The 16,286-nt window shown below is 44.0% G+C and overlaps 1 protein-coding gene across 5 annotated transcripts in view; it reads right to left on the bottom strand.

Moving 5' to 3' along the window:
• Positions 1-16,286, bottom strand: part of amotl2a (angiomotin like 2a) — a 47,109-nt gene that overhangs the window by 30,207 nt on the left and 616 nt on the right. For 4 of the 5 annotated variants that reach the window (XM_072255835.1, XM_072255837.1, XM_072255836.1 and 1 more), the window contains exons 2-4: positions 10,725-11,539; positions 4,142-4,382; positions 177-321 (exon numbers count right to left, since the gene is read on the bottom strand). In XM_072255835.1, coding sequence (XP_072111936.1) covers positions 177-321; positions 4,142-4,382; positions 10,725-11,515 — 1,177 coding nt within the window. In that variant the 5' untranslated portion in view covers positions 11,516-11,539. Of the gene's footprint in view, positions 1-176; positions 322-4,141; positions 4,383-10,724; positions 11,540-15,864; positions 16,264-16,286 lie in introns of those variants that run through there. The other variant, XM_072255838.1, reaches the window with a different exon arrangement.

Below are 16,286 nucleotides of genomic sequence, written 5' to 3' on the forward strand. Positions count from 1 at the left end.
TTAAGGAATTAACTCAATTAACTTCTTTATTGTCTCATTTTTTGATAATACTAACGTAATTCTTCTAATTACTCCCCCTAAATGTTTTGATTGCATTTGTTGCTATCTTTACCCTTGTGAATGGTTTAAATGATAACATATAATTTCAGGTCATATTAGCAAGACCCAAACCCTACCTCTGAGGTCGCGATTGAAGTCATGAAGCCGTCGAATTTCTCCCTCCATTTTGTTCCTCATTGTTTTTTCCAGTGTCTCACGTTTGGCTGATGCCTTCATGAGGTTTTCATAGGCTTCTGAAATCCTCTGGATCTCTCTCTCCAACTGTAGAGTAACCATAGGAAGGTTGATGAGTGAAAGGTAATAAATTAACAGTATAGAATGAAGACTTCCCTGTTAACAGACAGGGAGGGCAGCAGGCAGACAATGACCATCTTCGGGGGAGGAAACTGGTGATAATTACCTGCAAGGGAGGGGAGAAGTGACAGTCACCTGTGAGGAAGGAAATGGGTGATGTTCACTCCACAAGAATTGAGAAGTAAAGACATTTACGTTGCTGGTCCAGACAAGTTTCTGATCAACATTATTGTTGCCTAGTAGATTGATGGTGGAGGAATTAGTGATGGCAATGCCGTGAAATGTCAAGAGGAGGTGGATATCCAATTATCAGTAAATGTCCCCACTTCTGGTCTTATGCTGAGGATGGCTGGGGTTGGGACACTGCCTGCAGATGTCCTGGAATAGGATTATAAGAGCTAAATTGGCTTTATTTGTCACATGTATATTGAAACATACAGTGAAATGCCTTGTTTGCATTGAGGATGTGCTGGCAGCCTGCAAGTGTTGCCATGCCTCCGGTGCCACATTGCATACCCACAACTCACTAACCCTAACCCACACATCTTTGGAATTTGGGAGGAAACTGGAGCACCCAGAGGAAACCTACATGGTCATGGAGGGAGGGAACGTCGACTCAGACTATGAGAGGCCTGATACAGGCCTTATAAGGCACAGATTAAGGTCATGGAGAGACCGTATGAACTCCTTACAGGCAGCAGCAGGAATTAATGCTGTAAGGTATTACGCTAACCACTATGCCCAGGGATGATGGACCTCGACAACCAACTCCTGTTGTGTGGGGTATGACTCTTGACTACTGGTGTCTCTGCCCATTGACCAGTTTCACTTGGGCTCCTGAACATTACTTTTAAAAGCCTTGATGTCAAGGGCAGTGACTCTCACCTCACCGCTAGAATTCACCTCTTAGGTCCATGTTGGGACAAAGGCTGTGTGAGGTCTGAAGCCGAGCGATCCTAGCAGAACCCAACATGGATACTGGTGAAGAGGTTATTGGTGATAGCATCTGCTGTCACTTTGATGATGTTTGAACAGTAATTAACAGGATGTAGTCTGGAACCATTGCCTTTGCAGTTCCTAGTATCCCCATTTTTCCTTGTTTATCACACGCAGTGACCGAAGACTATGGTGATGGGATTCCAGAAGGAAGTCGAGATAGTTCAGGTACTTCACACTTCTGGCTGAACTTTGTTACAATTGAGATGAATGAAACCCCACCCTCCCACCCCTACCCTGAACAGTGGCTGGATGCTCCTATTGGTTGCTTGTCTAAAAGGATCAAGAAAGCACACCTCTGTCCCAGGATACTGACGGACTTTTACCGCTGTACCATTGAGAACATACTCACCAACTGCATCTCAGTGTGGTATGGCAATTGTCCCGTATCGGATTGCAAAGCACTCCAGCGTGTGGTGAAAACTGCCCAGTGGATTATCAGCACCCAATTGCCCACCATTGAGAACATCTACCATAAACACCGCCTGGGCAGGGCAAAAAGCATTATCAAGGATGCATCTCACCCTAACCATGGACTTTTTACTCTCCTCCCATCTGGTAGGCGCTACAGGAGCCTCCGCTCCCGCACCAGCAGGCACAGGAAGAGCTTCTTCCCTGAGGCTGTGACCCTGCTGAACCCCACATCACAGCACTAAGCAGTATTGCACCCATATTGTACTGTCTCAGTACTTTTATGTTTGTGTGCTGTAGCACTTACTTTTTATTCACAATTATTTTGTAAATAACACTATTCTTTGCATTTCTGCTCAGATGCTAACTGCATTTTATTGGCTTTGTATCTGTACTCAGCACTATGACAATAAAATTGAATCTAATCTAATCTAATAAACTTAAAATCAAAGCAATCATTGAAAATGGTCATGTCCCCCAGCAGGGGCACACACCACAGGAACTACAAGGCATGGACTCGTCTCTCTGAATTTTCTCTGCCTCTTCTATTGATTCTTAGACACCATCAACCTAGTGGTCACATGGATACCTATATTGTTACAAGAAAGTTATTTGATTATGATAAAGTATGCATGATGTTTACCACTTCTAATCTAAGATCAATATCAGCATTTGCAATTAATACCAAACAGGAAATAATTGGCTGAATTGACCCAGACAAGGATGTGAATGGTTGTTTCACAGCCAACATTACAAAACCTTTTGCTTACAATAGTTATAGTAAACCATCAGTAAAAACAAGAAACAAAAGTGCTTCAAATGATACAGTTAAACAGGGGTTATAAGCCAAAGTCAAAGCTTGACGTGTACTCCACTATTTTACAGATTGCACACACGCAGGCAAGAAATCAGAATAAAAAGTGAAGCACTGGTTCTACAGTTTGGGGAATAACTTTCATTGTTAATTCAACATCTAAAATGAAGAACACCAATTGGTTTTCAGACTCACTGGCATTGAATTCAGAAGAAGCCTTCCATTACTCCAACCAACATCAGCTGGGTTGCTAGTGTCTGTGTTAATCAGAGACTTGCTGCTAAGACCCAACTGAACATGCTGAAACTTGTCTATTTCCCATAATCTACAAAGGAACTCCAAACATTCCAAAGGCAGAAGTATGTGAACATTCACATGGAGCCAGGCCCTCAACAAGTCTCCTTGTACCTGATGTAAACGCAAATGAAAGAGGCTTATTCATGTGAAAAGCAACAACTGCTGAAACCCTCCTCAAATCCCAGTATCGTTTATTACTTAAGCATTATAGCCAAAGCCAGCAACAGAAGTTTAAGGTTGTCAGCATAACTGCAAAATTATAGTTACAGTTGTCACATTTATTATAGAGTAGCTGAAACAATTTTGTCTGAGTTAGTGCATATCGTTTATCAAGAACAATGGTAAGTGTCTCTCTCTCTCTCTCTCTCACACACACACACACACACACACACACCCACCCATGTTACAATGCCTGGTCTCTAACTGTTTGGGGCCTTCTTCTCATTGGACTGTGACTTTGCTCATTTGACCATGTGTGACAACTGCTGTATACTGGCCTTCCCACCTGAGAATAGTTGATGAACAAGCACTTCCCACTGCTTAGAAACGGAGTGGAAGCCCTCATCCTCAACCTGAAGGGGCTACTGGAGGAGCAGGATTACATTTCAAAATGGAGCCCCTCAGTGAACACATTCCTTCTTATGGCAAGTTTGGGAAGAGTTGAACAACTATCCATAAGGCTTGTGGGACATCCATTGGCCTTGTTACCGACTACCATCAGGACTGGTCCAACAATGGCAGCAGTGAGAACCCTTCCACCTTTCCTCAACAGACAAAACCACCCTTCTTTACACCAATAAATCTGGAGGATTACGGCGCTATTATGGTGATCTAATAAATGCCACCCTCTTAGGTATCGTGGCCTTGATTATCCAGCATCTATTGAAGGGGAGTGGGCACTGGGAGTATATACCAGATGCTGAATACTCAAGTCCCCAATTAAGAAAGGGATGGTAGAAGTAAACAGCATGACTTCAACCAAACATCAAGACAGCCAATGCCAATGTCACACACATATGGCCCAGGGCAAGGGGGGACCACTTTTCAACAAACTTCCTTGTCCAGGTCACAGGTAAAATCCTAAAAGATGGTGGGTGTTCTCACCATCTCACCTTCTGACTCCAAATGCACAAATTCTAGTGTGCTTGTGAATCCAGACCTGTTTCCTCAGCCAGACAAGGACCCTATAACTAAAACCCACAACTATTCAAACAATGCTTCATGTCCCAGGACCCAATGCCAAGCAGGAGTACAAACATTCCTTCTTACCTTCTGGATTTTGATTGACTTTTCAGTATGTCCATCCAGCTCCTTCCGTAAGTTTTCGTTTTCCTTCAGCAACATCTCCACCATTTGCTGGGCACGGTTGATCAGTGCCACATGGTCCACTGATACAATGTGGGTGCTGTCACATGGAACTTCAGTGAAAGACACATCCTTCATCTGTGTTGAGGCCAAGAGGCTGTGTTTCTGCTGCTGGGTGGGATGCGATACCTCAAACTGAGTCACCCTGCGTAAAACAATGACGCAAACACACAATGTCATGTCACAATGGGTTCATTTCTCTGGAATGTCACTCTGCATTCCATGGCCTCAGCTTCCTTGTTTGCTTCAGTGTTTAGCTCAGGGCTTTTAAAGTACCTCTAGCTCAACAACACAGGTTTCATTTGAAACAACATCCTTGACTGAATTAATACACTGGATTGCATTCTTTAAGTAACCCAAGTAGTGAAACCAGAACAGTAAGAACCTGACAGTGGCAAAGCAAAATTGTAAATGTTATTGAATAATGACAGTGGAAAGGGAGAACACTCGAAAACCACCGAACAACGTAAAAATATTCCCAACCAGATAACCAGCGTTATCCTTAAATCTTTGGCATCAATGTTTGTGCAAGATGGTTAACCACTTTGCAAAATTAAAGCAATTTAGTCTTGAGAAGAATATGCAACATTAGCTCTTTAAAGATGTAAGCAGAGTCCTCAAGTACAGGGCATTCTTTTGAGATGAAGTCAAGCAAGAGGATCATGCTGTCCCAGCCTTTAAAATCTTCCTTTTGTTGGTGACATAAAGGCCAGTGTGCCTTTAACATCACAGACTGTGGTTTCCTCTCAACCTCCTACTGATGTGTCCACCTCAAAGCTCTTCACCATCACAAATACCTCTATCCTACCGAGGCACCCTTATATTCCTTCCACATCCCCATAAACCTCTCGATTCTAACACTCATCTACGTACCAGGGGCCATTTACACTGACCAATTACCCCACTGACTCACACATCTTAGGGAAGTGGATTGAAACCCACATAGTCACTCGGAGAATGTGCAAACTCCACACAGTGCTTGAAGTCAAGATTGAGCCACGGTTGCCAGAGCTGTGAGACAGTGGCTCCACTAGCTGTGACCTTGTGCTGATAGTCCATTACACTCTAAATAAATGGAAGTAGTTATCTGCCTCCATGTCATTGATATACTTTTGTGAAGCACTGAGCAGTTTGTTATATTGACAGAGCTACAAGGTCCTGAGCCTGGTTTAGCTCCCAGCTGTAAGAGGTCGCACAGCTACAACAGACTTTTATTTGTCCAACAGCAGATGGTTCTCCGATAAACACAGTGCACATGCCAGATTTCCTAGGGTTACCAATTACTATAGCACCACAGAACAAGTGAATGCTGACTTATAGCCTGAGGACAAGAGAGCGAGAGAGACTTGCAAATGGCATTGCCTGACACAGAAAACAAAAGGTAACATGCATTTGCAGCCCCTCTCTTACTGATTAGATCTCCTATTCATTGTTTCCTGCCAGTGAGGAAGATGTAAGTTACACACCTCAGCAGAATATGACCAGGTACACATCAGTGTGGTTTGTTGTACTGTAACAGTCCTGCGATCCCACTGACACACTATCATTGTTTACAGAGGACTTTGGTGAACTTATTTTAATTAAATCATTACCGCGTGCACACAGGCAGAATGACTCTGTAGCTATTGTAACTGATAATGTTTTTGTCTTCAGTAGAATAGATCTTTGGACAGGTCAGCAATGGTTCATATGAAGCACAGACCCTATGTCTTCAATAAACAAGTAAGATTTTGTTTCTATTTCTTAAATGGCTTCCATTGACATCGAAAGAGGAACTCAACTTAAGCACCTTCTAAAACCCACACAGAATACCTAAGATGATCTGCGGAGCATAAAACTCAGCCCATCTGCTCATTTCATTGGGAGGTCCAGCTGTCTTTATGCTTCATTTACCTTTTTTTTCCACTTGGTGCAAGGCTCAACTTCCACACTACTTCACTTTTTTGTATTCATCCAAACTACCATTTAGTAACCAAAATACAGAAGGCATGGCAGAAAGCAGATGAGTGAAAGGAAAATCACTACCTTAAAGAAACTTTTTGAACTACATGATTACTTAGATGGGCCAGTTAGGAGAGACTACCAATGTGACAGTTAATGACTCCTTTATGGATGTTGAGAGTGAGAACAAATATTAGAAATAACCCCTGCCCCCTGCATAACACCTTGCTCTTGCAAGTTGGCTGAGGCCAGACAGAAAGTTAGCAATCAATCCATAACTATCAATAATAGTAAACTGAAACAGCAGCACACATTCTTGAGGCATTGTCCAGTAATGGTAATTGTTCACTCATCTATCTAACCTCCAGTACCTCCTCCTTGATTACCTGTTGGTGAAAATATTCCCAGCTATTCCCTTTGTTCTGAATGCAACACAGCAAAAAAAAAGAATTGGGAGATGGATCCTGCCACAGCAGACACACCGAAGGATTATAGTGAGTGTGCTTTTATTCCAGGTCCTGATGGGTGATATTCAAGATGAAGTCGGTGATCAGCAGCAGCTTTCTGTGGGCTGCAAAAAATTGTTCCAAAATTCTTCTTTAATATACTTTTGAATTGCTTTTGCTGTAATCTGCAGCCTGGAAATTTCCTCTTAACAACAGAGTTTTAAATCACATCAACGATCTCACAATGGACTGAAAAATCTGGACCAGTCAGGCGCAGTGTCTTTAAGGCACATCACCATGGCTGAAAGCGAAGCAGGAGGGGTGACTACAAGCCAGGCTGAAACGCAGAGGGAATGAGGCTTTGTCTACCCAGCGAATGTGCAGTCACTGGAGAATAAAATCGATGATCTGAGGACAAGACAGTTGTATCAGAGGCAGATGAGAAGCATCTCAATTATTTGCTATATCAAGACTTGGTTATCTGCGGACACAGCAGTCAGACCAAATGGATTTACGATTTTCAGAATGGACCAAACTGCGGACTCTGGTAAGGCAAAAGGAGGAGGTGTGTGTTTCATAATTAATTCCGTTGGTGCTCTGACGTGGTAGTTTTGTTGAACTCGTGCTCCCCCGGCACACCTAATAGTCAAAAGCCGTCTGTTGTATTTGACTCGGGAGTTCTTAGCCAAGATCCTGACGGTGGCGGACTATAAGCAAGCTCTCACAATGCTCACGATATCGTCTCCAAATGAGGAGCCGCCCGTCCCGACATATTTCAAATTACAGATGGAGACTTCAACCAAGCCTGTTTGAAGAAAATGCTGCCTAATTATCACCAGCATATAAGCTGCAGCACCAGGGGACGCCATATATAACTAGGATGAGGAATACTTACCAATCCTCCCAGGCGGGGGGAGAAAATGGCGGCGCGGCAACAGCACATGCGGCCACTTCGGTGATGAATATCTGTTATTTGTCAAGTAGGGGATCGTGTACAATCCTGATTTGATGGAGACAGACGTGAGAGCACAGCGGAACATCTGGAAAACATCTGAAATGACTGCTTTGCTACCGCTGCTACTGTGTAGTAACCGGAATCTCCAGAGCTGAAGGCCCCGAAATCCTCCGCTTTGCATGTTTCACCGGCTGGGGTGAGGTCAAAGGCGCTCAGCAGAGGATGGCACTCGGACGGCTGTATCGGAGAGGCTGCTCGGAAGCTCGGAGTTTTCGGACGGATGGACTCAGGGGTTGGCTGCTTCCAAGGTATCGGCAAGTTGACGGTGCCTGGAGGTTTATGGCAGGGAGTTTCTCCCTTTCGCCGCCGCTATCGAGGACTCGGGAGTCGATCGACTCGGGACTTTGAGAACTTTTTTTTACAGTGCCTATGGTCTGTTCTTTATCAAATTATGGTATTGCTTTGCACTGCTGTAACTATATGTTATAATTATGTGATTTTGTCAGTGTTAGTCTTTGGTCTGTCTTATTTTCTGTGATATCACTCTGGAAAAACATTGTATCATTTCTTAATGCATGTAAGCATTTCTAAATGACAATAAAAGAGGACTGAGTGTTCTCATAATCTAATCTAATTCCTTGTCCAGATCATATTTTGGCAAACTGGCTGTCCTCCTCCTACCTGCAAACAGGCAGAGGCTAAAAACCAAGGCTCCAGAGCTCAGAGGCAGAGGAACGATTATAGGATTGCTTTGAGACAGTAGACTAGGCCGGGGTCATCTAGAGATCTGAATGAATAAAGCAGAGATGTAATGGATTTTATTAAAACAGCTGTAGATGAGTGTGTCCCCACTAAATCATTCAGAGCCTTCCCCAGTCAGAAGTCCTGGATGAACCATGAGATCTGAACTTTGCTGAGGACCAGATCAGAAGCATTCAAGTCTGGAGACCAAGAAAGCTACAAGAGGTGCAGGTACGATCTCCAGAAAGCCATCATGTGGGCGAAGTGGAGATTCCAGACCACACTTGAATCAACAAGAGATGCTCACTGCTGTGGCAGGGTTTGAAAGGTATCACCCCCCTCAAAGTAAAATCAAATGACATGGGAGGCAGCAGGGTTTCGCTTCCGGTTGACTCAATGCCCTCTATGCTTGCTTTGACTGAAAGATCATGGAGGAACCATCGCAAATCTCCCCATCTCTCGACGATCCTTTGATCTCAGTATCTGAAGCTGACATGTGGGCTGCCGTCGGGAGAGTGAATCCAAGGAAAGCATCCAGACAGGGTGGGGTACCTGGCCAAGTACCAAAGACCTGTGCTGATCAACTGGCTGGTGCGTTCACTGAGATCTTTAACCTCTCACTTTGGCAGTGTGTGGTACCTACCTGCTTCAAGCAGGCTTCAATCGTATTGGTGCCCAAGGAGGGTGTGGTGACATGCCTCAATGACCATCGCCCAGTGGCACTTACATCCACAGTGATGAAGTGTTTTGAGAGGTTGATGATGAAACATACCAGGTCCTTTCTGAGAGGTGACTTAAATCTGCTGCAATTTGCCTACTGGAGCAACAGATCCACAGCAGATGCTGTCTCTTTGGCTCTTCACTCAATCCGAGAACATCTGGATAGTAAAGATGCATACATCAGGATGTTCTTTATCAATTACAACTCAGCATTTAATACCATCATCCCCTCAAAATTAATCAATAAGCTCCAAGACCTTGGGCTCAATAGTTCCTGGGCTTCCTCACTTGCAGACCCAGTCATTTCAGATTGGCAACAACATCTCCTCCACAATCTCCATCAGCACAGGAGCACCACTGGGCTGTGTACTTAGCCCCCTGCTCTACTCCCTTTACACAGCTAAGCACAGCTCCAACACCATATATAAGTTTGCTGATGACACCACTGTTGTGGGCAGAATCAAAGGTGGTGATGAATCAGCATACAGGAGGAAGACTGAAAATCCGGCTGCGGAGCCATAACAACAACCTCCCACTCAATGTCAACAAGACCGAGGAATGGATTGTAGATTTCTGGAGAAGGAAACCAGAGGTCCATGAGCCATTCCTCATCAAAGGATCAGAGCTGGAGAGGGTTAGCATCTGTCCTGTTCCCAGCATGCAAGTGCAATTGTGAAGAAAGCACAGCAATGCCTCTATTTCCTCAGAAATCTGCAGAGCTTCAGCATGACATCCAAAACTTTGACAAACTTCTATAGATGTGTATTGGAGAGTGTATTGACTGGCTGCATCATGGCCTGGGATGGAAACACCAATGCCTTTGTACAAAAAATCCTACAAACAGTAGTGGATTTGGCTCAGTATATCACAGGTAAAGTCCTTCCAACCATTGAGTACATCAACATGAAACATCATCAGAGATCCCCATCACTCAGGCCTTGCTCTTTTCTCACTATTGCCATGAGGGAGAAGGTACAAAAGTCTCAGGGCTTGCACTACCAGGTTTAAGAACAGTTACTACCCCTCAACTATCAAGCTCTTGAACAAAACTTGATAACTACACTCACTTGCTCATCCATTGAGATGTTGCCACAACCAAGGATCACATTCTAATGACTCTTTATCTTGTTATCTCCTTATTATTACAAATTATTTAAATTTGCATTTGCACAGCTTGTTGTCTTCTGCACTCTAGTTGATCTTTCATTGATCCTGTTACAGTTACTATTCTATAGATTTGCAAGAGTATGCACTCAGGAACATGAATCTCAGGGTTGTACATGGTGACATATATGCAGTTTGATAATAAAATTTACTTTGAACCTCGAACTTTGAATAACTTGGCATCTCCTTTCCTTCTTTTTGCACCCCTCAGCATTACATCCCCATGTTTTGACCCTGGAGTCAGGGTTTTGGAGAAAGCCCTCACACATAAAGGCTAATTTGGTCTTGCTGGACACCTATACCTTTCCTTCCAATCTCTCTGGATAGTAACTGGAGCTGAGGCCTGCTCCTTTGCATCTCCCTGCCATGTAACACTGCAAGGCCATTTTCATCAGCTGCTAACCCAGCATGGAGCTGGGATGACATCAGAGACCTTGGGCACTCTGTGATGTGATTCCAACCATCCCACCTCCACTGGTTCAGAGACTGATTTTAGTGATGAAATTTACAATGTGGTTACCTGGGAGACTGTTCTTGAGTGCTGTAGCCACCCCTGTTGGTGTTGAGGTGCTGTCTGTCAGAGCATGGAGTGGGGCCTTCATCACTGAGGTGATGCTGGGAATGAGGGTATATGGGAGCAGCTGGCTTTGCATGAAAGGGGTATTCTGGAGGAGGCCCACGGTGCTCCACAGACTGGATGTGTCCTTGGCACCCCGTCACCACTGGCAGCTTGTGGCGTTTCGAAAGCTGGGGAAAACTGTGTGAAGAGCTCATGGTGGTTGGAGTTTTGGGCCCATTCCTCTCCAGAGAAAGCTGCATCAGCCTCTCGCTGAGGGAGCGCACGTGCTCGTGTTTCAGATCTTTGAGGGTGTCGCTGTGAAGGTCCTGGTGGGCTCTGCCTTGGGTCAAGGCTGGGTGTGTTTCAGTGGCCAGGTTAGGGCCTGAGTCAGTGGGCAGCTGCTGCCTCCTGTGCCCGGCCAGGAGCTGGGACTGGGCTTTTGCCTCCTCATAGGATGGCAGTGCCTCCCCATTTAGCTGCATCTGCTGTAGCCGATGAAGGAGGTTCTCCGAGTGTGTGAAGTCTCCCTGGTGCTCCTGACCCTGTGGCTCCTGTCGTGTAGAGTGCTGAACGATGTGACACTCCTCTTGTGTAAGACTCTCCAGTGAAGAGCGGGGACTGCCTGTCCCACCCCTCATCGCCTGCTGCTGGATGGCCAGCAGTGTCCGGTTGTCCGTCAGGTTGCCATAGCGCAGCTGCTCCTGGATGAGCCGATGGAGCACCGTACCTGATGAGCCTTCTGCAGTCCGCATCCTGCCTCAGCTCTGGAATCGATTCTGAAAGACAAAACAGGCCAATGAGGTTCATGGACCACTTGCACAGGGACCTTACCCGTGGACAATGGCACGCAGGCCCCACACAGAGATATCGGTGCATGTAGGCCCCACACAGAGATATCACTGCACACAGGCCCCACACAGAGATATCACTGCACACAGGCCCCAATACACAGATGGCCACTTTACTCTGAGGATCTAAGGATGAGTCAGCCTGTGCTCTGCACTTAATGGCGATAGGGGCAACTCAGGCTCTTCTACCAGTGTGCAAATTCTGTCAATATTAACAAATATATTCAAAGAGTGAGCAACTACATTCCTGCAGGAGACAAGCGATTCCAGATTTACAATACTTCTACCAGGGGACAATTACCCTGTAGTTAGCTCTAACTTCTAGGTCTGAACATGTGTCTCTTCAGCCAGAGGACAATGTAAGGATAATAAAATGGTTTGGGGAGGATTAGTGTAAAATTGTGTTTGATAGTCAATGGCCTGTTTCAATGATATATCTCTCACCATCCCACTTGACAATCCACTCAGTAAGTCCTCCAGATTCTTCTAAACATCGCTGAGGTCAGCCAGCCTCAACCTTTCCCTATTCAGGGGATCAGGGTTGTAAGTATCTGTCCAATTGTCTCAAAGGCCAGTTTATTTTTATTTCAGGGTTTGTTTCATAGAACCATAAGATCAGCACTCTGTATTCACCGCTGAGGCAGTGAAAGCCCTGAATGAGCCACTCTCCCAATTTCTCCTGGTTTAGGGAGAAGAATAGAGGTAACTTACTTCAATTATGCTATCTGGTATATCATCTGTTCTCATTACCTACGGTAATCTTACAAAGGAGGGAGTGCAAGGAAGGTTCACCAGTATGAACCATGCATTTCCAGATTGTCTTGCAAGGAGAGGTCAAGCAAAAGGGAACCTAATGAGAGGTGATCTCTATGAAGTAAGGTTTTTAAGGACCTTACAGAGATGTTCTTTACCACTGCTAAGTCCAGGCTCTAGCTTGGCTACTCATGAAAGATAAGAGTCCACAATGGATATAGAAGCTCAGTGACAAAGCAGAGATCAACCAATGTTTTAATTACTGAGGGAATCAAGAGGTGTGGAGTTCGTGGCTTCAGAAAATAAGAGGCAATTGTTGGAGGAGGGAAAGATGAATGACCTCTTCAACACTCACAACACACTGGAGGAACTCAGCAGGTCGGGCAACATCCGTGGAAACGATGAGTTGACGTTTCCACAGATGCTGCCCGACCTGCTGAGTTCCTCCAGCGTGTTGTGAGTGTTGCTTTGATCCCAGCATCTGCAGATAATTTTGTGTTTATGAATGACCTCCTTCTGCTTCTCATGTTCTGATTTTCTTTCCAAGAGTCTTGCAAACATCCTGATTCTAAATCTCAATGTTCATGCCTGTTGAATATTACTATTCAATCCATTTCATCAGCCTTTTCAGACCAAGCATTCAAGAGCACACCTCAAGGAATAAAGAAGCACTTCTTTCACCGATGATCTGATTCCGCTAGTTTATGGTCATCCACCCCGCTCCCTGCAAGGAAACAGCTTCTTATTCACTCCATCAAAACCTTTCATTACTTGTTATTAAATTTTTCTCAACTTTTCTTCAAGAGCCCCAGCCAGTCCAAGTGTTCCTCGTAATGGAACAATCCAAGACCATTACTCCTCTGTATTTAACGATGACATCTACAGCAATGGTTGCTTTATAAAGTTAACCATAGGAATTTAATTCTGAGAGTGACTAGAACAGTTGTGAAATTGCACCTGAGTTCAGGGTACATGTTACACAACACTGGACAACCTACAAAAGGTCCAAGTATAGACTATGGAAGGCCATTGTGAGAGTGAAAAGAAAATTCTGTGTGAAATCACAGGCAGAATTGGATGCACAATAGATGTGGCAGGGATTGCGGCCTTTACTTCCTTTATGGTGGAACCTAATGGCATGTATGGCAGTGATGCTTAATGAGCTCAATGCCCTTGATACAAGCTTTGAAACAGAGAGTAACTACATCTGTGCGAACATCCATTGACCCTATGACCTCTGTCCTGGAGAACGATGTCAAAATGTGCTGCAAGTGGATGGACCCTTGCAAAGCATCAGGCCCTGATAATGTACCTAGCTAAGTACTGCAAACCTGAGCTGATTAACTAACAGGAGTGTTCAAAGACATCTTCAATCTTCACTGCTGCAGTCTAATGTTCCCACCCACCCATTTCAAAAGGGCAGCGCTCATAATGGTAGCCAGTCAAGCAGGAAAAGTTGCAAGAAAAACTATCAAAAACTAGTACTCAAATTTACTGTAATGGAGTGCTTCGAAACATTGGTTATGTCCATAATTAACTCCTGCCTGAGCAAGGACCTGGACCCACAGCAATTTGTCCACCGCCACAGGATATCTACAGTGGACAATATTTCACTAGGTCTCAGGCTGCATGTATAGATCACAGTTTGACAGAAATGGAAACAGGCAGGGAATAGGAAGATAAGAACAATGAGCAGTTTAAATTGGAATTATTATTGGCTCAAACATTGTGCGCTGGGCTGCACTGTTCCAGGTTGTTTTACATTCTTTCGTCCAAGAAAAAAGCCACAATAAAATTTAGCAGCACCAGACATGTCACCGTACATTCCTAAATCTCTGCCAATTCATTGCCGCACATAAGAACCTCCCTGGAAGTTGCCTCTCCCTCGAGTCTCCACCTCCATGCTTGGGCTAGTTGTTTTATCATCATCAGATAATGACATGAATTTGAGGAATGCAAGGCATTAAGCCAGTGGATGGTGAAGGAAGAGCTGAAGGAATTAGACTGAAGGGAGACTGAGCAAACATTAGTCTGAATACCCTCCAGGAAATTCCAACTATAAAATGCAAAGAATGAGAACCAAATCGCACAATTTTTTCTCTACTAGTTTCAACAATGAAAACCATCTGCATTTTATCTTCCTAACTTTTTCTATTGTTAAAAGCTTTCCCTCACAACACCTTATGTTGTTTTTTGTTCAGCCACCACCAGCTAGAAAGAGGATCAAAGCAATTGCAACATTTGAATGCAAATATCTTGATTTTTGAAAGGACGGGTGTAACATAGAATTTACCAGTGAAACCATTAACTTGGGATGCTTAGGAGTGAAAGGAGCCCAACCTTTACTTCTCTGCTGGATCTGGGGTCTGATTTTATACATTTTTATAGCATTTTCCCTTTGCATTCTTAGCTGCAAAAAGTACCCAATGTGTAAGTAGATTCTAATTAATTACCATTTCTAACAACTTGAATATACATTCACAGGAAAAGCTATTGCTCCCAAAATACATTTATTGGTAGAGTGATGTAAATCTGTCCATCATTATGTGGTTACACAAATCCCCTCCACTGGGAAACATTCCTTCTCAGTTGAGTCTGATTACCCTGAATATTGCCACTGAAAAAAACAGAAGACTTAAGAAAGGAGATACATTCCTGAAGGTTTCCAAAACAAAGGCTCATTCACCTTCCAGCAGAATCCCATGGCAGGCCACACATTCCAATGCAACATAAAAACACCTCAGTCTACTGCTCTGGAGCCTGATTACCTGCCAGCCAGCCAAAATAGCCATCTTTGGATTTAAAATATCTTCTTCCTATCTATTCCACAAAGAATTCTAGATCTGCACATGAGTAAACATTCTTCAGATGAACATCACAGAATTTCTGTGCCTTCAATACCATGAGGATTAAGTCATTAAGTAAAAGGACAAATCATATTACATTCTCTGTGAGTTTCTTTTAAGCAAGATTCATTATTAGTTTAATTTTCCATAATCCTCAACTAACATGCAAGTTCAGTGTGAATACTTAATATCACCACTAACATCTCTAACTTTAGCAGTTACAATGAGAATATCTAGTTTATAATCCCAAACACGAGGAAATCTGCAGATGCTGGAAATTCAAGCAACACACGTCAAAGTTGCTGGTGAATGCAGCAGGCCAGGCAGCATCTCTAGGAAGAGTTACAGTCGACGTTTCGGGCCGAGACCCTTCGTCAGGACCTATAATCTAGTCTACGTTTGTTATAAAGCATGGTTAAAATGGGAGACAATTTGCTATCGGGTAACGTCAGCAATATTGTTAATATTTCCTAATCCGCACCATTTTGCTGAAACTATATTAATGGATGTAGTCATAGAGTAACACAACACAGATAAAGGGTCTTCAGCCCAACAAATCCACCTAGCTAGTCCGAATGTTGTGTTTACCCCATATCCCTCCAGGCTCCCCCCTCCCCCAGTAAGACATTTTGGCAGTTTGTTCCAAGCACTCACCACTCTCTGTGTGTAAAACTTGTCCTTCGGGTCCCTTTTAAATCATTCCCCTCTCACCCTAAATCCATGTCCCCTATATTGGCATTCCGCTACTTGGGGAAGGCACTGTTACAGTGCATCTTATCTGTGCCTCTCGTAAATTTGAACATTTCTATAAGATCGCCCGTCATTCTCCCTCCTTCCAAGGAATGAAGAACTAGACTGGCCAACCGCTCCCTATATCTCAGACTCCGCAGTCCTGGCAGTATTCAATCTTTTCTACAACATCGTGACAAAAACTGCACAAAGTACTCCGTATGGCCTCATTAGTGATTATACAAAATAATGTCCCAACTCCAATTCTCGTTCTTCTGGCTGATAAAGGCAGCGTGCTGAACACCGTTTTCACCGCCCTTCCACCTGCAATGCCGCTTTCCACGATT

The sequence above is a fragment of the Mobula birostris genome, chromosome 4 (assembly GCF_030028105.1).
Source record: "Mobula birostris isolate sMobBir1 chromosome 4, sMobBir1.hap1, whole genome shotgun sequence".
NCBI classification, from domain to species: Eukaryota; Metazoa; Chordata; class Chondrichthyes; order Myliobatiformes; family Myliobatidae; genus Mobula; species Mobula birostris.